Source organism: Perca fluviatilis, chromosome 11 (genome assembly GCF_010015445.1).
Source record: "Perca fluviatilis chromosome 11, GENO_Pfluv_1.0, whole genome shotgun sequence".
NCBI classification, from domain to species: domain Eukaryota; kingdom Metazoa; phylum Chordata; class Actinopteri; order Perciformes; family Percidae; genus Perca; species Perca fluviatilis.
Genome location: NC_053122.1, coordinates 10,079,436 through 10,102,024, shown reverse-complemented (window position 1 = coordinate 10,102,024; position 22,589 = coordinate 10,079,436). Strand labels below are relative to the sequence as shown.

Below are 22,589 nucleotides of genomic sequence, written 5' to 3'. Positions count from 1 at the left end.
AAGCTTGATCAACCTCCATTGCTGCAGAACAGCTTTACGTTATTTACCCATTTCTTGTTCCCTGAAAAAGGCCTTTTTGTAAAATTCTGAAATGTACATTATTTTTCAGTTTTGCATAACCTTACTTTTTTTTTATATATATATATATGAATAGGCTACTCATATAGACAAAGTGCAGTAAAACAAACACCTAAATGTGTATTTTGGTTGTTTTCTTTCCAGTAGTCTGAAAGAATATGTTATGAAAGAAAAATAGCCAATGTTTCAAAATTGACAAGTTTATGTGGTGTGCATGTTCCTTAAAAAAAAAAAAACACTAGTCCAGATGACTTAAACAGCAACAGTTCATATTTAACATGTGTACCACTGATGATATGATTCAAATTGAGGAGAACTTGTGAGCCGCACACGTAGTTGTTAATGGTTGACACATATGCCAAGATGAAGAAGGAACGGTGAAAACTACACATCCAGCGCATTTTAAGAACAGTTTAATACAGAATATTGAGGGGAACAGATTTGTCTTATTTGCCAGATTTCCATATTTAATATACTGGGAGGACGGGAGACCCCCACATATTCATCTTCTGACACACAAAAATTACACAAATTTGTCCAAATTAAAGCCCGATTAAAGTCAGCAAAATATCTCTTTGAATCTCTGCAGAACACATACATTGACAATGGAACTTGCATATTTATAGATTCTGGATTTTTGAATGAGAGAGAACAATGTGGAAAACCCACATCAGACGGAAAATAATGTTCAAAGCAGATAATTTTTATATGTTTTAAAACATGCCTGGAGAGAATATTTTAAAGTAGATTCAGTCTCATCTTCCCCCCCGGCTTATACCACATGTCAGCAAAATTTTGTTCCAGCTCTAATATTACATTGTTTTTTGTTTCATAACAGTTTTCAAGGGTCACTTGATCATCACAAGTGGCTCACTGGGTAATTTCCCTTGGATTTTCAATGGAGTCAGCGTTTGTAGTTTTCATGCTGGCTAACTGCCTTGTTCCCATTTTTCTTGTAGATGAAGCAGAAATACACAACTCATTACTTCTGATGTAATTTTCTGTGGATTGTATCACTTCAGGTGTTGAAAATCCAGCAGCAGATACTACCTCTTCTTCTATTACTACTGCTAAAATAATCATCACAACTTTCTTAAAGATTGTTTTGGGTCATAGTATAAGCATAAAGAAAAGAAGAGACTATCAAAATACCATTATCCATCCTGGCCACCCAGCTTTTTACTTTCCTTTAAGAGAATAATCACTCGTGCTGATCTGTAAACTCTTCTAAAAAAGGAGACAAAGGGGGGCCAAACTTTCTAGTCATTTCAATTTGTCCTTGAGACTGTACCTAATCCCAAGTGTGAGGTATCACTCATTTCATTGAGCTACTTCTTCACAGTGGGTACTTAAGATTTCTCCAAAGCTGAAGTATAATTTGCTATAAGTCCAAAGCAATAGTGTTGTTAGAATGCAGTCAGTGTGCCCTGAGTATTATCAGCATGGAATCTGGTTGAAGTGTGGCATCTAACAAAGGTTGGATTCAGAGCAGCAGCTCTATGTAAAAGCTTGAATTGAATAAGGCATTGTGAGGCATTTTTCTAACAGAGAATGACACTGGACCTGCATGACTACCTGAACACGACTTCTACGACGTGTGGACCTCTCTGGAATTTAGCTCGCACCTGAGAGGAATCTTATATATATACGAGGCATTTTAATTAATGCAAATAACCAAAACATTTCATCATATTCCTATTCTTCGGTTTCTACGTTTTGATAGGTGCATGGTAATACCGATAAATATCACCCTTTTCCAGCACCTTTTTCAACTTTCAACCACTGAGAGGAGTACAGGGACAGGAAAAGGAAAGGGAAATGCACAAATATGCACAAATATGCACATGTCTTCTGTGAAATAACCTGTGGTTCAAAATTAGCTAATAGTGTAATTGTGTATTCATTCATGTAGAGCCCCATCACTTACATTAAGAAAATGGAGGGCCTTCAAAGTTTCACAGTTTCACATAAATAATAAATATTGGTATTTGTAGATTCAAGAACAATGAGTTTAGACATTAATTTGTCAGGTCCAGGCCTAGGGAGGTTTTATTTGTGGGTACATTAAGACATTGGTTGGAGGTTGGCTGAAATTAAATTTCTTAAATGTACTATATGTTTCTCATATATTGTCTTATATTATATTGCCCTCTTTTCCATCTATTTACTAATGGCATTGGTAGTATGTTGATTTTGTAATGGAATTGGAGAACCACAATCCCAACCAATTATTGTGATGGGTTCCATTTAACTGGAATTTCAGAACTCTTATACTGGCAGCCCAATCAACAACAATTAGCTCATGCAAGTTGTTTCTGGCATTTGTAGCACTAAATAAAATCAGTATTTAGGTCCCTAGTGTAATCATGTGTTAAGGAATGAGTACCTACGGGGGAAGCTATTTTAAAACGGGTATGTCTGTGGGAAGATACATTCAGATGTAACTGTTGAATGTTTGGCTCCATTAGTACTTCCCTGTAATTCCTCCAATTCCTACTGTAAACCTCTCCACTGTAACAGGATGAACCACTCTAACTACAGAGCCTCTTTATGTTTGAGCCTCTGCGCCGCTGATAAATCATAAAAGAGAAGAAAAAGGCTATTTCAGAGTTATAAGACAGAAAAGTGTTACATCATTTTGTGGTAATATGGTAGAAACTCTAAAGCTCAGTGCAGTACATTCTCTTGCCAAGAAGAAAAAGTCTCTTTGAATTTTCTATTCCCGAATGCTTCAACGCTCCCCTGTTCTTACTCTTTCTGATCTCTGACTCTGATTGCATGTCTGTGTGTGTGCTGTCTACCTTTAGGCTTTGCCTGGGTGTTTGTGTGTGAGTGAATGTGCTTCTGTGAAATGAAGACCACTGCTAAAGTGCCAACAGTGGCTGCCCTTCTCTCATCATTAATGACTGTCAGAAACAGCCTGACTTTTAGGCTTCACTCTCTGCCATGCTTTGAAGTAGTAGTTGATTGTATTTTTTCTTTTGAAATTAAACCTCTTTGGTTATTAGTTTTGCAGCTCTATGGTGTTTATACATGCGTATGTGTTTGGGTGTAGGTGGTGTGCTTGAGTGTGAGTGCATCACCAACATATCAAGAGTCCAGGAACAGCAAGTTCAGTAACAACACGCAAACGCGTGTGGGAAGAGATTGGAACACAAAATACAGAAACCACTGCATCAGTTGGATTAAGCATTCAGCTTACATAATCTTCACTCACAAGACCAAAGCAAGCAACCCCACTCTCACTGCAATGGACCATGTTGACAAAGTGTTATAGAGGACAAACTCCACCGGAAGGCAAGTGTACTCATATAAATACAGACTCAGAGAATACAGTATCTGTGCCCTACATATGATTCACCCCCGAAACTCAGATTAACAGCATGGCTACTCCTGACAGATTTACTAGGATCTGCAGTGACGTCGTTCTCGGGCAATGTTTTGGAACAAAAGAACCATTGTCCATGAAAAGCGCTATATAAATTCAATTTATTATTATTATTATTATTATATTTTAAATTTCGGGAATCAAATATTTGCCAGTGTCTTTCTTTTCCAAATGATTGCAATTGAATTATTGTCACCATTTCAAAACACGTTAATGTACAAAAAGACTTAAATACTCACTTAGGTCATATTTTGGTAGGTTAGGTCATTCCTCTCTGTAATGATCATGCACGTGGGAACCTATTTTCAGTGTGTGTGTGTGTGTGTGTGTGTGTTTGTGTGTGTGTCTGTGTGTGTGTGGGGGGAGGGGGGGCTTCCCTGCCCAGGAAACGAGGTGTGCAACAGCTAACTTGCACACACACATTCCTGTTTAGAATTAAGCCCTGACAGTTGCAGAATCATGTTCTGTTGTTAAATCTGCGTGAAAAAAATACAACAGGTAAAATAATGTATCCATACCTCATCAAATCCATGTTAATTCTACCTCTAAAAGGGCCCAGCAAAGACTTTTAAACTCTTTTAATGACACGATGACTCTGTTTTACAGATGTTTCATTTAATCAGTTTTAACCTTGTGTATAGAGCTCAACAGTGACCGCCCACTTTTTGAACTGCTCCAGTTTGCAAATTCAATTTCCACATCCATTCACTTCATGAAAGTTTCAGAAAATCAGATTAAACATGACCATAAAACATTTGAAACAGCGACACAAAGTTCATTTACACAGGCCATTTCATTTAATGTATGCAAATGAGTTTATTGAAATGGCAGGTAAGGTGGAGGGGGGATGAAAGAAGGTCGGAAACTGAGGAATGAGAGGAGCTGAGGGGCTGGAAAGAACAAAATACCCTTTGTAAGTCCAGACCTTGACCTTCCTCCTGTAATAGCAGGTACAAAATTACCACTTTAGTCCTCCTCTGAGACCTCTAGGAGTACTTTCAGGGTCTCTAGCACACAAAACTGATGCTGAAGAGTAGAGGCAGTCACTTTATTTGTAGCCTGGATTCTAACCTCAAAGGACTTCAGCAACAACTACTCCCATTTGATAACTTGGCTGTAACTTTGTCCCCTATTCCCTCCTTATTCTATTTTCGCATTCTCCTGGAAAGTACCTTTATGGCACCTGTCCTCTCTTTTAACCACCAGCTATGTAGGTAAGAATCCTTCAATCTGTCCACTGCCTCATAAGCACCCTCTCATATGTCCCCTTGTCCATCCTTATTGAGGAGGCTCTTTCATACAGACTTGCTCAAGACTTCACATAGTTCTTGTACATGATTTAAAATTGTAATATCCTAAGTGTATGTTTGACACACACTCACACACACTCATTCTCTGCACGTTGAGTAAAAATACATAAATCTCAATCGCCTGAATACAAAAGCCTTACCCACGAAATTAAACAATTTCCAATTTCAAAAACAGAATCTAAACATACAATATGTGCACACATAGTCATTTTCATTTTCAACAAGCAACCTTCCCCTTCTATTAATTCCTCCACTCTCTTCAGGATCCCGGTGAGAGAAATATGAGGCTACAATGGATGTCCCTTGAACATAATATAGGCTTGCTCCAAATGTATCCCACAGTCAAGGTAGTTTCTGTTTCTCAGTTAGTGTATTGGCTAGAAAGGATTTTATAATTCAAGCACAAAAAGGAATCTGCAGGCCCCACTTTTAAGTCAGAAATGACACCATTGCCTGCTGACAGCTGCTCGGTGGCCTTCTCAGAGGGACTCCAGGAAAAACTCTAACAGATCCTCCTCCACTGTGTCCCAAACACGCCTTAGAAATCTGTTGGAATTCCATCAATAGCGGTAGCAGAGCCCAGGGACAGATGCTGTACGACACTTGCGAGCTCCTGCAGGGTGAGAGGTCTGTCAAGTGCCTCCCTCTGCTCAGCCCTAACTCTGGGCAGTCACTGAAACAAATTCTCAGTACACCACCTGTCACTGTATAACACGGCATATAAATCGCTTGCCAAATTCCGTATCGTTTCCTTCTTTGACATCACTTGCCTAAATGGCAGTCTCAAATGTAAAGGTTGTTTAAGGAGAGGTGGAGGGAAAGTGCCAGATGAAACTTCATCCTTTAAAAAAGTACTTGGGGCTATGAAGGCATTTTACCCTTTTAACTTTTTAATTGCCTATATGCTCTCATTCATTCACCTCCAAGCAGGCCTTGTCTATTCCCAACCTTACTGTCCTTCATTTTGCATACATTCACCATGTAGCTGAATCTCTCTGTGAAAGCACACAAAACTATCGCAAGAGAGCACAAAACAACCTGGGAACCAAACCAAAGAAAATGTGCATTTCATTCTTTGCGATAAGTCTGCAGAACATTCAAGTGACAGTCAGATGGAAAGAAAGAAAAAGACAGGCAGGCATAGAGATAAGCGCAAAGAGAGACTTAGCGAGTGTGTGATACAGCATCATCTGTGCCAACCCATGTACTGTACCGTATATTGAAGCTGAGTCGCTGCCAAAGCCAGAGGCTCTGAGAGCAGGAGCACACTCCAAGGGTACCAACACCATATCCTCTACAGCAGAGAGTGCATTCCAGTGAAGTGGACCAAGCACTCACTAAAGTAAAAGGCTGGGAGAAAACACACACACACACGCACACACGCACACACACACACGCACACACCGGACACACATTGATAACAGAGGGGTGGTGATCATGAGGGAGGCTTAAGAGCTTCAAATTGCCCAAAATGGAAAGTGTGGTCTCTGCTGGAGATTGAGAGATAGGAAAAGAGACAACCATGGGTCTGTTATTTCTGGTCTACTGGGGTGATCTAAATCTGTGGCTGGCTGGATGGAAGCAAAGCCTTATGGGTAATGACCCTAAAAGCCCCCATCAGAAGGAGACACCCACTGGTCCTGAAATCCACGGTAGGTACTGGAAACAGGTGCCTGAAAAGACAACAAACATTTTATGGATTACAGTCGCCAGTCAAAAACACAAATTATAAGGGTCAAGGCTTTTTTATCCATAATCTCTAACATCAATTTGTCATCAGAAGGCACATTGACCTCAGTTACTTAGTCTGAAGTGTGACACTTATTTATATGATCTCCTAATCTCCTAACCCACCAGCACACTACTGTATATCCCCAAGATATAGACCAGCCCTCTTTTCCAGTCATTTGCTAGATAGTCTTTGTACTACCAGGTCTAAGAGTTCCAGCCTTCGTTCCACTTTCTTTCCTGCTTACTTTGCCCTTGCTGGCAGATTACCTGTCGCCTAACTCTGCTTTGAACTCTTACCAAGTAAATGATTGATTGCTTTCAGTCCTGCTTGCGAGTCCACATCTCTGCGAGTCCACATGGCTACGGTTTGGAAGATTGATGATTGATGGATTCATTGAGTAATTAAATGGTTGTCTTAATAATCTCTCGACAGAGCACGTTATTAATAAAATGACATCAATGTTTGATTCATTATAATTCAATTTAAAATAGGCTATAAATCAAGATGGAATACAAAGGCAGGTAGCAACCTGGGGGCGTAATAATGAGAATAGGTTCTGTTTTCTTAATCACCATGCCCTTCTATGTGCAGCAATTCTTGTGTTAATCAGTACGAGCATTGGCTTAACTGTTAAACTTTTAGGGCTACACTCTGTCCCAGCTCTACGTCATGTGTAAAACACAAGCAGGCCTGATCCTATGTAATATATATGTAATATATTGTGTGTTATTGGGGACATAAGAGGCAGTAAGACAGTTGATTTAAATGTACCCTGGAGAGGTTGCAATGCAGTGTGTGTATCCTTGAGGACACACAAATATGAAACATTTGCAAAGCAGATTCTTTTTTAATATTATGAAATTCGTGGTGCATGTTTGCGAGATCGCAGTCTTCGTGTTCCCCAAAATTTTGCTGGCTCATTGATACATTTAATGCCGTATTACTGACACCTGCTGTCGAAAAATGTTATACCAGAAATGTGTATTATGCATGGCTGTACAGAGAGGGACATCCGCTAAGCGTTTCTTTCATAGAGCTTTCCGAGAAAATGATGCATGTTCCTTGGCTTATACTAACTAATTGGCACCCAGGACAACACTCAACGGCACTCGAAAATTGAAACCTTCGTTTGATGAAATGGCTGTTTACAGGATGGCTCCATGCTGCAACATTTGGGCAGAGGAAACTGAAAAATGTCACTGATTTAATTAAGAAATACATAGTGTGTCGTAGTGTCATTTCAGTGTGAAAACATGGTTGTCGGTAAGTTTGTGTAAAGCTGATTGCTTGGCTGGTGAAAAAGCTTTCATTTGAATCTCTCTTTCAGAGTCTGTGTATCTGACAATTCACAAAAGGTGATGTTGAAGACCCTAAAAATAAGCTCGCCATAGAATTCCCAATTTGGCAACATTCATGCAGGCTGCATTGCCGGGGCCTGTGTGGCTTCAAATGATATGAAATGCCAAATAGGGGTTAATATTCATCCTAGACACTAGTGAAATGTGCGTTTTCATTTAAGATCAGCAGATGTTAGTTACATGATGAACAGGTTGAGCACTTTGCTGAATACTAATGTGTCGCTGTAATAACAATGTGTGTCAAAGGTGAAAAGCAGCAAGGTGAGAAGAGGAGTCACCAACACATTTTTCACGCTGCCTGTTGAATACATTTTCCTCATTTTCCTCATTATGTTTCACTTTCATAACGAATTAAAAAAATATATCAAGGTGTGTTGGATACACATTTTCTTCTCCTTAAGTATCTAATGTTAACGCACGATTGCTATGCTAACGACTGGGGCTGGAATACTGTTTCAAAATGTTCAAAAGGAAGAAAAAAAGGTTGAACGATACTTTGTAAAATCAAACCAAAGCTGACACAATACTTATAAGTGATCACATAGTATACTTTGTATATGTGGGCCAAACAATAATACTAAGCTTCTTCTGCTGACAGCAAACAGCCAGTGACTTAACATTTAAATGTGTCCTCACCGGTCAAAGGAGGGGGTAGGGGTTAGGGTTAACCCCCTTACCCTAACCCAAACCTAACCCCCCACAATGTCATTGTTTCCTACTTTAACACTTCTGTTTCCACTCTTGCTGGTTTCAATGGATCAACAATTTAGTCCATTTCAATCTATCACAGTCTAGCCTTTTGGGTTTAGAGCTGAAAACACATTTCTCACGTTAACTGTGTCTGTAAACACTTACAATACAGCCAAATCAATGAGTCAAAAAAGGAAGAAAAAAAATTGCAATGCTTTCTGTTTAAATATTTAACGAATTATTTAATGAATTTGGTACTAGTTTTAATTAAAAATAGATTAAGGAAAAATGTAGGGGTGCTAAGGAGGAGAAAAAAGAACAGAATCAGTGCTAATCATTAAGTCAAATACAGAATCATCTGACTCTTAAACCAGAGCAATCCATTGGAAAACTACCGCATCTACTTTCCAAATGGGACAGAGTTATTGTATCGGGGAAAAAAAGCAAAAGTAGAAAGATGGATAAACAAACAGAATGGTGGAAGAGAGACCGAGAATGTGGGGTAGTGATTGGTGATAAGTGTTATTTAGCTGTCTCCCAAACTGAAGAAATCCCTGTCAGATTTGCAGCTAGTACACACACAAACACACACACACACACACACACACACACACACACACACACACACACACACACACACACACACACACACGAAAAACCTCAAAGCACCTGCCAAAGCAAGGAAGAGGAACATTTTGACTAATTACATCTCTTTCCAAGCCATTGAAAGAGTAAATACCAGAGAAGAGACATGCATATTCATAACAGGGCACAGCAGGATTGACTTGGTTGTTGAAAATCATCCAGACTGAGATTGTGAAGTGAGGAGAAAGGAAGCTTTTGACACAACAAATTGATGATGATGAGACAGACAGACAGACAGACATCCCAACAGACGGATTCCAAAGCAGCACACACACCACACGGCAAGTCTTCTGAAAGCTGCCTGCTGGTTTCTAACCGATGATGATGCACTTTTAAGACCGGCTTTTGATTTGGTTTAATAGACTGTGCAGACATGAAACCTTTGTACCATAATTAGCATACCTATGTATTGCTAATATAATTCATATAATGAAAGCAGTGAAATTGAAAGTGTGATGTTACCCCGCTGTTAAAGCACCGACAGTGTTTCTGAAAGCTTGGTATATTATTTGTGTTTGATTCTGTGACTTGGGTCATCAATTACAGTAGTATCTTACAAATCTAATATCATAAACTATGTAAAAACTAAATCTATTCAAGTGTATAGTGTATGGAATAACCTGTTCTTACGGTAAATGTCAGTCCATGCTCTTAACAGTAGTGCTCAAATTGCATGTGAAATGTTATTATTACTTTCAAAATAAATCTCTGTAAAAAACATTTTGTACAGTATTTGATTTAATTTGCCATCAATCTGTATAAGCATTGACTCATAGGCTCCATCTTTCAGTAGGTCAATGCCACCATTAGCTGTAAAAGCTTGCCAGTAGAGTTTTTTCACAGCAGACAATTTTGATTTGGCAGAATAGGAAAACCACAGGTGTTACTGAAAATGTTAACAATGGCTCTGTGTGACAGCGAGCCTAAACAATAGCAGGACCTTGAAACTTTTTTCTTTTTTTCTTTTTTGTTTTTCGTTTGATTGTTTACACCTGTGCTTTTGTTACTGTGTCAAAATGCTGTGTGAAAGGTCTGCTTGTGAGGAATATGGTTGTTATGCTAAGCAAATCCACGGAAATATCATGAAAAGATACCAGTATGTCCTCTGATTGGACATACTGGACATACTGTTTGTTGTGAATATGTTGTGACTTATTATAATATCATTAAGAGGTTAAATGAGTGGATTTAATCCATCTAAGTTGGTCATATATGATGGAATAGTGAACAGCACTGGGGCAAAAAGCTAGCTAGCTAGATGTGCTAAAATAAAATGTTGACCTTTTACTGCTGACGTGGGTCTAAACCAACATAGTGAGCCACCTGTATGACTGATCAGTGCATACCGTAAACCTTTTTAATTTTGTCAAAAAGAAAAAAAGGGTTCATACTTTAACTGAAAAGGTTCTATAACATTACAGTACAGCATATTTCGGTTTTATCCAGACAACAAATAGTAGCACGAAACAGAAGCAAGTCTTGTGTTCGTCATTCCAATATAACAAAGAGTTAAGGGGTTTGTTCAACTAGCATACTTTAAATTGTAAACAATACTCAACTAAGTATATTTATTGAAGGTAAAGACAGTGAATATTGAGTGAATATTTGCCACACTTTATTTGCAATTGTTGAACTATGTTTGTGACAAACATAGCCACCTACTGAACAGAAGCTAGCTTTTGCTGTTCACTAGCTAGTATTGTATACAGCAAATGTCTGTGTGGTGATGAGTGTGTTTTTGTGTGACTGCTCAGACTCTACTCATGTAGGAAAAAAAGAACTCCAGTTCTTTCTTTTCTCCCATTTTCTCTCCTGTTTTCTCTTCCTCCTGTCTAAATGTACTGTAAATGCATCTATTATGTTCATCAATTGGAATGATATGTAGTCTTAGGGTCAGTGCAAATTTTTCATTTTTTAAGTGAAAAAACAATTTGAATGTGAATGTAGATGCATGTCATGCATCTTCATTAGCAGTGTTTCTTTGTGACTACATGCAACCATAAACTCAGTCCGAACACAACCTCATATTGTAAAATTGTAGCCCATTGCCCATTTTTTTATAAATCAATTTCTCTTGCATTTCTGTCTGCAGAATAAATATGCATTAATCATGAAAATAACATTCAACAGCCCTCATCATCTCCATTAATATTAGGTATGTTTTTAAGCGAAAAAGATGGACAACGTGCAATGTCATCTCTGCATATTGTATGAAAAAAGAAAAGGAAATACAATGTTGTGACGTCTCCATTACACAGTGGGAGGAGGAAATAATGAAACCTGCAGATAGGAAACAACCTGTACATGGCAGGTAGGAACAGCAGGTTGTTTATGATGGCCGTAGACTAGGTGACAGTTGTGACAAACAAAGGTGACAAAACTACTAAAAAAATGTATTATTGTATATGCACCCACAGTACCCATTGAAAATGATACAAGCTGAGCTGCTTTGGAGAAAATAACCTATTTTCTTTGAAATTTGAAAACACAGCCAGCAGCTCTTTGCACAAGTTGTTTCTATTGGCCTCAGTCATGACATGACATGTTGCAATATGCAATATTCAATGATGGCACACAGGCTGTACTGCAGATTAGTATTTCTTAGCTTGTATTCTGATGTATATATTGAAGCTTGAATGATGTTTAAAAATGTATCCCTGTTAAAGGAAAAATTATTTGGCATTTTGTAAAATCCAAAAGCAGTGATTCCAAGCTGCTAAGGCTACAGTGGTTGATGCTTTTAAGAAAACATAATTTTCATCACCCAGAAGTGTTGACAATTAATGTTCATAATCCTGTAAGAAATGGTATGAGTACACATGATGCGCATAAACATTTTCTTTCACAATGTTCTGTGTCAAAAATTCCTTCATTTTCATGCTAAAAATGCAGCTCCATATTCTCAACATATCCACTTTTAGCCCTACATAAATAACACGTGAAAGCAGGTGGAACCAGCTTGTGAAGAAAACACTTTATTCTAAAAAAAAAAGGAGGATGGACCTTATCATGTGTTTCTCTCTTTTTTTTCCCAGGCTTGCAAGATGTCCTGCCAGAGTTCCTGCGTGGGCGTTTTGTGGAGGCAGCCCTCAGCTATGTGGCGTGCAACTCGGAGGGTGAGTTGCTCTGCCGCAACAATGACTGCTGGTGCCGGTGCTCTCCCCGCTTCCCAGAGTGCAACTGTCCCTTTGCTGACATCAAGGTCATGGAAGAGAACCTAGAGAAGAGCAAAGAGGCCTGGGCCAGCTTCAACCAAGAGTTCATGGAATCAGGTACGGTCCGGAATGGTTAATATGAAACTCGATGTGTTGGCGTTGAAGTGGAAATAATGCTTATAATGAGGTTGTGTTGAATGAGCTTTTTGTTAAGTGTATTAAAAAAGAAAAAAAAAAAAAGAAAAAGCTTCAACCAACAACTGTTTGGAATAAAGTTTGGGTTGGTAGGTTGTGTTGAATGAGGTTTTAGTTTAGCTTTAAGGACTGTAGGGGCTGGAGTAGTCTCGCTTTGCCAGACCATCCACTCGCTGCCGAGCGGAGGAGGGTCTGGCTAGTCCACATAGCTTTCCGGGATCGTTTTTATGAGAACGAATGTACTTTTTCTGTGAAAAAGTGACATAGTGTTGCTTAAAGTCAGTGTATTGTAAGATCCTAACACTATTGGTTTCTCTCACATGACACCCCACACAGCAACAAACCTTAACTCCTTTCTTGTTAAAAGGTGCCGTAGGTAGGATTGGGAAGATCCAGGACTTAGCCAAAAAATGTGAACATTGACAACTTCTCAGTCCCTCCCCCCTTTCTGCTAAAGCCCAAAACGTTCTCCTAAGCCCCTCCCCCCACAAGCGAGAATGAATGCGCGTACATGAGCAGTGATTGACACGCAGTTAGACATCCCCTCCCCCCCCGCGGCCCCGATTGGTGCATCTGAACAGGGAGGTGTGGATTTTTGCAAATTGCACTACAGGCTGTAGGTGGTGCCAGAGGAGCCGGATTATTTTTTTAATTACCTGCTTCATGTAGTTCTACTCGAACATAGGGTCAGTTTCAGCAAATATGACAGAAAGTTAGTTTTATAAGGTTTACCTACTGCACCTTTAAGACAACAAAACTGTCCATGTCTGTCCGTCGTCTGATAGTAGTAGCAATAACAGGATCTGAAGGAATCAGAATCGGAATTTGAAAAGATTTATTGCCAGGTAAGTAGCACTTACTATTAATTTGCTTTGGTTTGGTGCATACATATAAACATACAGTATTTAAACATTAAATAAATACAATAAATACAGAAATAACACATACATATAACTAAATAAACCTAAAAAGTAAAAATAAAAGTTAAAAGAAGCTACATGGATTAGTGCAGGCTGTGCAAAAAATATTTGAGGGATGTGCAAAGTTCAGGATATATAGTTTGTGCAGAGGACAGGATGTAGTAGTAATTATATATATAATTTGTAAGAGCCAGGTATAGTCTTTTATTGTTGAACACATTTTTGGTCACTTAGGGTAACTAGGGCACCTGGTGGTGGTGGATGCAAGAGTGATATCATCTGTTCAGCTGTGTGCGTTTTTGTGAATGAAAGAGGGGGTGACGGGGGGGAAGTCTGATTTTTGCTGACCGCTGTTTTCACGCTTTTCTAAACGCTGTTTAATGCCGTTTGTCATGACTTTATGACACCATTGCGAATGCCAGTAAAACAAGTATGGAATGTTGTGGATGCACAACCTTGTTTGTTTCTCATGCAAATAAATCTAGAAAACGCTGTCTTTGTCAAGTTAGTAATTCCCCTACTCAGCCTCTTGCCGGCTACATTTTTAATTTTCAGATAGTCGCCTATACAAGTCGAAAAGGAATAAAAAAGAAAAACAAGTTGCAGCAAGTTTATTATTAATGGTGAAAGCTATAATTTAAGAATACGTCATTTGAATTCATGCACAAAAAGTGTGGAGGCCTTTTCCCCTCATGTGTAATTAAGATGATAACTTCACAGCAGTGTGAATCATTTCTACTGAGCTGAGCCGTCTTATGAAAGCTGATAATTAAGGAAAAGTTAAATGAGCACTCAGTATTGTCTCAACTTATTCCTTCTCTAAAAACACAAAACTTATGACTTACATTATTACTTAATGAAACTTGGCCTGCTATCTGTTTTCAGCTTACTTTTTGGAACTGCTGCATTATTAGACGTAACACAGTATAAAGTTTAGAGCCATTAGTGTGAAGGTTGTGTCTTAGCATGCTGAGCAACAGTGACGGAGGCCCCATCAGGTGTACAATTGCACTCTTGTTGAATCTATTTCCACCAGGCCAGGCGGATTTATCAAAACTATTCATCACAAAGAGTGAGACACAGGTGTGTGATGTAATGGTACCGATGATGCAGAACCATTCAGTTGTCACTTCCTAAACTGGCAGAAGATTCTTCTTCTTTTTTCCTTATTGCCACATCTTAACACATCACCAGCTCACTTCTTAATGACTTGGAAGGTGTAGGCACGATTTAATTGGAGACAGGTTTCTGGCAGCTTCTTTTAAACGTTGCAATGTGTTGCACTTCCTTGCAGAATTCAGGTGATTGTGTGCACGCTGCCATTTATTTTGGAAATTGCTTAGTGAGTGACATTACGGGGGTAAACCGCATTTCTGTGCATTCACTTAGCCTCGTTTTGACAGCACCTGACTTTGCAAAGTTGCTTTTTGTGCTGCATATTAAATATTTCTAAAGAAGCACTGACAGTGTATTGAAACCAGAGGAGTAAGACGTGTAATTGCGGGGCTTTTCTTGTTCCGCTGACGTTATGTTTTTTGTCAGGAGCTTAACTTTGTGCTGTTTGTCATAAAAAAATGAGGCCTTTGGTACACTCTTTTTGGTGTGTGTGTTTGAGTAACGAGCTAAACATATGATGAAAGGCTCCTCGGTTAGTCACACACACAAGGACAGGCATATACTGTACGCCCACAGGCATGTATCCAGGGGATCATTAAAGTTTTAACAAATTTTAAGTAACACAGACAATCCACTTACACATTTAAACACTCAGCCAGACTCACACAAGGCAATTTGAGATGAACACTGAATGCAGAGAGATGAGCGGTAGGTAATCTACATGGTAAATAGTGTTTGACTTTCAGAGCTCCCCCTCTCTCTGTCTTACTATCTCTGTCCCTCTTTTGCATCTTCTATCTTTTTCACACACACACTCACACACGGTGGCTTTTTGGCTTCTGGGGGTGCCCGGGAAGTTGGGCTGAATCTCGTCTGCTGGGATAGGCTGATAAATGTATTTGTGGCGAGGGGAAAGCAACTGCGAGGATAGTGTTTTGTGTGTGTGTGTGTGTGTGTGTGTGTGTTTGTGAGAGAGACTGTTCATGTGTATGTCAGAGAGAGAGAAGGAGGACAAGGAAGAGACTAAATAATGTTGTGTGTGTTTGTGTGGGAGAGGAAAGAGGAGAATAATACCCTCAAACCTCAGCCACTCACCATTTCTTCAACTAAAGACCTAAAGCTAGCTACACACACACACACACACACACACACACACACACACACACACACACACACACACACACACACACACACACACACACACACACACACACACATTTTGAGGGAGCTCTCTGATGAAAGGTTATTTTCTTTTTGGCTATATCTCATATGCAGCTTAGGAGGGAAGATGTCCTGGAAAAGGTGTTGCGTCTGGAAAATCACACCTTTTTGTTTTGTTTTGTGAAATTGGAAAAACACAGCCAGCTTCGAGGCTAAGCACTAGATTCCCTAATACCTGATTCTATACAGTTTGTGTATAAAAATGCAGTGCCACATTCCTAATACAGAGCGCTGTAATTCATGTTTCCTCTGCCACAGAAGAGTACATCTCAGGTACAGGGATTTTTCATTAGTTTTTATATACTGTATTGAACAGACTGAACATAAACATTATGTATCACATTTTTGAAACAGAGTCACTCTTGGCACCATGGGACAAAAATCCCATAATATTCTTTCAGCATGTTATAATTCAAGTGTTCTGAGAGAAAACTAGACTTCTGAAAATCTAGCCCATGAAGGGAGGCTTTGGCCAATCACAGGTCATTTCAGGGGGAGAGTGTTCCTATTGGCTGTTCTGTGCATGCATTGTCCGTGCGACAGAGAGCGGGGAGGAAGGGCTGCAGGAAAAGGTCTCACTCTACTTCAAATTATGCCGTTTGTTGTAAATGCGTAAATCACAACGCTTATCGATATCACTTCCCCATCAGTCAGGCACAATATCTGACCATAATTACACTTGTTCTTTCCATAAACTGCCGTTGCTTCAGTCTATTATATTATCAGTTGTAACCCTGGCAGTGGTAAGTGATCGTGAGTGCAAATAAAAAATATAAAAACATAATTCAGACCGATGTGCGCATTGGCAACACACGGCTCAAGAAGCTGACAAATAGCCTATACCTAATTCCCTCCACTATAAATCTATATCTTTCATAAAAATACCCAACAGGGAATGTTAATGGGGTTGTCTGTCTCTAAATGTTTAACACCTCTCTCTCTGCGCAGCGAGCCCCCCCCGGATCTTCTAAGAACGGTGAGGCCGTTATCAATCGAGTATTGATTGGTCAGTAGGCGGTGCTTTAACACGGTTGCTCCTGAGCAGGTTAGGTCTTCAGCATAAGTTACCATGGTGATTTAACCCGGTAACAAGTGACCCACCGTCGTGATACACAAAACCCTGGGTTGAACCCAAAGTTAACCCGTTAACGCCAAATCTTGCTTCGTAGAACGGGCCTCAGGCTCATCACTAAAACAATTACTCCGCCATTTCCATGTCAACATCACAGAGTTGAATCAAAACCTGTTTCTGAAACCAACATCTTTATATAATATAAAAAGATATAAAGTGATTCATTGGATTAAACAACTTTTTTGTTACAAAGCTGTGGAGTTAACTGTTACTGGAAATGTTTGGCTCTAGCTTTGAAAGTGACACTATGTATAGCCTGCTACATGTGAATTTCGCACAGCTAAATCTGTCGAGATATGTTGAAAATTAAATTAAGCAGATATCTTAGTTATAAACTGGATTGAGTGAGCAAAGCAGTTTTGTCTTAATATGTGCGGTATCTATGCGGTTTGGGAAATCCCAAAATCTCTACAAAGCTAACGTTAGCTCAAGTTGGCTGGCTGACTTTGGAGGACTAAACAGGGAGGGAACTAAAAATCATCACTGTTGCTTTTTTTATTTTGAGAGTGAATTGCCCCATAATATGAATAAAGTTTGATTATAACTTTTATTTTGTTGGTAACCGTTGTATGTTTAATCACAGTATTACACTAGAGGGTGCGATGCGTGCCAATAATGACATTCACACTCTCGTAATATTGCTTAAATAACCACCTTGAGCCATCACAGGTGTCACAACGCTACGCTGACTCACAGGTTGAAGTTCCAAATTTAAGAGCCAGTCATATAATGGAATTCAGATAGGGGTTAGAATTACCATATCAATCGCATGTTCCACCCAACAGCCAAGTCATTATGCTGGGTCTTTGGGATATTACCTCAGTTGATGTGAGGAATGTGAGTTCTCGGCCACCATACATGTTGCAGAGGGTGAGGAGAGGGTGTAAGTAACGAGTAAGTAATGAGGTCACTCATTCATGAAACATTAGACGGAGCTTCTCAGTAATTGAGATTCAATTCCCTGCTCCAAGGGTGGGCAGAAGGCAGTGGGAACTCCCCACTGAGAGAAAGACAGCAAGGAAAGAGAAAAAAATCCCAGTCATTTTAAAAAAGAGACACTTTCATCTTCTGCCGTGTTCAGTTCATGTTGTTCAATGGAGGGGAAGATATACCATTAAATGCAGAAGGTTGTTTAAAAAAGAAATTCCGATGAATACTAATAAAAAAATATAAAAAATAGAAATGTAGTCTATTGACCTAAATATCACAATATTAAAGAAACCTAACTTGATTACTTTCAGTTACTTTTGGATTACCTCAAAACCATATATGCAAATAAAGACAAGAAAAAATAAATATTAATTAGAAGACTTTTATTGTGTGAATGCTGATTCAGCAGCATTCACATTTTTTTATATTTTATTTTCAAATTTTTCAAGTTTTATGTAAACAAAGCACAGCGACAGAAAAGAAAAAACAACATCAAAATAAAAAAAAAATATTAAAATAAAAAAAACAGAGCTGCCAGATAAATTAAAAGCGTGTCTTGAATTAATGTAATATTGCCGTTACCTACATGGCCAGGTGTTACAAAAATACAAGTTGAAATACAGTAAAGAGCACATCTCTACAGAAAAGGATTACATGTCTTTAAGATAGTCAATGAATGGTCCACAAATGCTCAGAAAGCGGTTTTCTGTTTTAGAGTTGTGGAAGTGTATCCTTTCCATCTGGATAATCTCAGTCATTTCGTTGAGCCATTTTCGAAAAGCAAGGGGAGGAGGGGGACTTCCAGTCCAGTAGAATCATTTTCTTTGCAGCAACCATGCCAAGCATTAATGCTTGTTGTATCTCAGGCGAGTACCTGAGAGCATTCTCCGAGCACCCAAAGAGCGCCAGCTCTGGGTCAGGGACAATGTCCAAGTTATAGACCAGACTAAGCCACTGAAATACATCACACCAAAACTTATGCAGTTGAGGACATAACCAAAAAAGATGTGATAACAAACCCTCTGCACCTCCACATCAATAGAAGCATTCACTTTTGATTGTTATCCGATTCTTTCGTACGATTTTCAGTCGCCTACTACTTCTGCATACTTTCAGCTACAAAAACCATACGAATATCAAAATGTTCAGCTCTTTAAGGACATTTGTGCTTGTATTCAACTTTTCTCTACCATTTAAAGTTTTTAAAATATTGAGTTTTTTTCTTTGTACATTGAAAGTCAATGGAGCAATCTTTAAATCCTCTTCAGGCTTCTTCCACTTCTGAATTCTACACCTCCCACATACTTTCACCTACAGACGTCATTCAAGTTTACAAACTTTAAACTAATCACACAACGTTCCGCTATTAGAAAATGATTCAGCTTCTTTTTAATATCTTTTACAGTATTTGTGTTATCACTGTTTTTAACAGCTACTCAGTGTGGGTAATGTCACAGTTACAGTGCAGAGGAGAGAGAACAGTGTCTTAAAACGTTATCTTTAACTTGCTCTGACTGTCACAATTATTATCATAGATCTTTTATATGTCAAAACAAAGATATACGTGTCTACTTTCTACGATCAGTGGTTAGCACTGCTCCAACAAGCGACCAGCAAATAGTCACTGCACACTCACCCAGATTTTATTCCCAGTTTGGGCAGGCCCATTACATAATGTTTTTTTCATTTTTTTACATGAAATACGTTGACTTTTTATGACTTTTTTCCAACATTCTATACTAAAACTTTTTTATCATTTTTTTCAACATGCTGTACAATGACTGTTTGATGACTTTTTTTGACATACTATACCATGACTTTTTTTGACATACTATGCTATTACGGTTTTCAACTTAAATTCTTTGGGCGACAGTGTTTCTGTGGTTGGTTCGATTCCTAGTCAGTGCTTGCCGTTTTCATCACGTTTTTTCAACATAAAATACTATGACTTTTTTTATCACTTTTTTCAAGATGCTATACTATGACTTTTTAATCACTTTTTTGACATGCTATGCTATGACTGTTTTCAACATAATTTCTTTGGAAGCACAGTGGCTCAGTGGTTAGCACTTCCCCAACAGGAGACCAGTGAGTGGTCACCACAGACTCTGACCCAGGATTGATTCTCAGTCTGGCCAGGCCCTTTCCATGATGTTTTTTCAACATAAAATACTATGACTTTTTTAACATGTCTTTTTTTCGACATACTATACTATGACTGTTTTATCACTTTTTTTAAAGATGCTATACTATGAGTTTTTATTACTTTTTTTCGACACACTATACTATGACTTCTTTAATCACTTTTTTGATATACTATACTATAACTGTTTTTAAGAAAAAGTATTTAGAGGGACATTGGCTCAGTGGTTAGCACCACTCTAAAAGGCAACCAGTCAGTATTCACTGCAGACTCTTACCCAGCTTCTATTCCCAGTCCAGGCAGGCCCTTTTAAGTACATTTTATTTGACATAAAGTACTTTGACTTTATCACTTTTTTCAAGATGCCATACGACGACCTTTTATCACTTTTTTCGACATACAATACTATGACCGTTTAATTACTTTTTTCAACATATTGAGAACTCTGACTTTTTCAATGGTTCAGTGGTTAGTACTGTTTTAAAAGGCAACCAATGAGTAGTCACTGTAGAATCTGACCCAGGTTCCATTCCCAGTCTGGTCAGGCCCTTTTCATGACTTTTTTTCAACATACTATACTATGACTTTTCTAGCACTTTTTTCGACATACTATACTATCACTTTTTATCACTTTTTCGACATACTATACTATAACTATTTAATGACTTTTTTTCGACATGGTATACTATGACTTTTTTCAGTTTTTAACACAATTTCTTTGGAGGTATAGTGGCTCGGTGGTTTTCACTCCTCCAACAGAAGACCAGTAAGTGGTCACTGCATACTCTGATCCAGGATTGATTCCCAGTCTGGCCAGTCCCTTTTTTCATGAAATTTTTTCAACATAAAATACTATGACTTTTTTCAACATACTATTCTTTTTTCTGTTCTTTATGTTTTCAACATACTATACTATGACTTTTTTCGACATACTATACTATGACTTTATATAACTTTTTTTGACATACAATACGATGACTGTTTGATTACTTTTTTCGACATACTATACCATGTCTTTTTTCGACATACTATACTATGACTTTTTATCACTTTTTTGATATACTATACTATAACTGTTTTCAACAAAATTTCTTCAAAGGGACATTGGCTCAGTGGTTAGCACCACTCTAAAAGGCAACCAGTCATTAATTGATGCAAACTCTCACCCAGGTTTGATTCCCAGTCCAGTAAGGTCCTTTTCAGGACGTTTTTTTTGACATAAAAGTACTTTGACTTTTTTTTCACTTTTTTCAAGATGCCATACTACGACTTTTTATCACTTTTTTCGACATACAATACTATGACTGTTTAATTATTTTTTTTCAACATACTATACCATGACTTTTTTCAACATACTGCATACTATGACTTTTTCAATGGTTCAGTGGTTAGCACTGCTTTAAAAAACAACCAATGAGTAGTCAGTGCAGATTTGGACCCAGGTTCCATTCCCAGTCTAGGCAGGCCCTTTTCATGACTTTTTTTCAACATAATATAGTATAACTTTCTTTTAGCACTTTTTTCGACATACTGTAGTATGACTTTTTTTAAACTACTATGCCTTTTTTTGACATACTAAACCATGTCTTTTTTTGATATACTATACTATGACTTTTTTATCACTATTTTCGACATACTATACCATGACTTTCTTTGACATACTATACTATGAATGTGTAATGACTTTTTCCGACATACTATACCATGCTAATACACACTTGTGTATTTTGTTGTGAGCTTGAACCACTACTATTAGTGATGGCCAAATGAAGCCTTATAAAGCTTTGTGAACCATTTTCTTTTTATTTCTAGACGATACTACTAGATGGCGCTCTCTGTTCAACTAAGGTTTGAAAGCACACTGAACTGCCATTTATTGAGCCCTTTTCTTTAAACCAAGCCATTTAGTGGGGTCAACAAATAGAACCAATGGTTCATGAAGCTTCATTTTGACATCACTAACTACCATACCAATCATTACTCTGTTTACACTTACTGTACTTCCCAAATAGCTTGTAAGCAAACCTTCAACCTCAACTTTAAACCACCTTCAAACAATGAGCAATAAAGCCTCAGACAGGTTACTGTGGCTGGAGACTCTCTGGAGAGTCTTTTTTTTTTTTTAGCAGCACAGGAATAGCTTTAGAGTAGCTGCATGTTGTGCAGTCCTGTTAATTAGTAGACTAATAATGAAACACTCTTGTTATTTTCACTATATATTGACAATGACATGACATTGTTAGCAATTCAGGAAGCTCCTGTACCCGCTGCATCGGAGTGCTCAACACCCATCATGCAGTGTTAATTGGATGTGCTTTGCTTGCCGAACCAATTTCTAATGGCAATGTCCAGTGAAGAAACAGGTTGGCAATGTGACCATTAGACCAGCTAGTCAGACCACGAGGCAAAGTACAACATTAGATTGAACAAACAACACCAGTTTTTTGTGATTTACATGCACAGATGTCAAACTAAATCTGGCTGTCACCATGGCAGGGTGCATGGACAGCACAGCTGGTTTTGCAAGTCAAAACTCATCAACAAGAATAGAGGGACACTTTTACCTAATAATAGCC

The 22,589-nt window shown here is 38.4% G+C and overlaps 1 protein-coding gene across 1 annotated transcript in view; it reads left to right on the top strand.

Annotated features, from left to right (window-relative positions):
- brinp2 (bone morphogenetic protein/retinoic acid inducible neural-specific 2) overlaps positions 1-22,589 on the top strand; it is a 226,393-nt gene that overhangs the window by 165,054 nt on the left and 38,750 nt on the right. Inside the window, exon 6 of the mRNA XM_039816764.1 lies at positions 12,237-12,473. Coding sequence (XP_039672698.1) covers positions 12,237-12,473 — 237 coding nt within the window. The remainder of the gene's footprint in view (positions 1-12,236; positions 12,474-22,589) is intronic.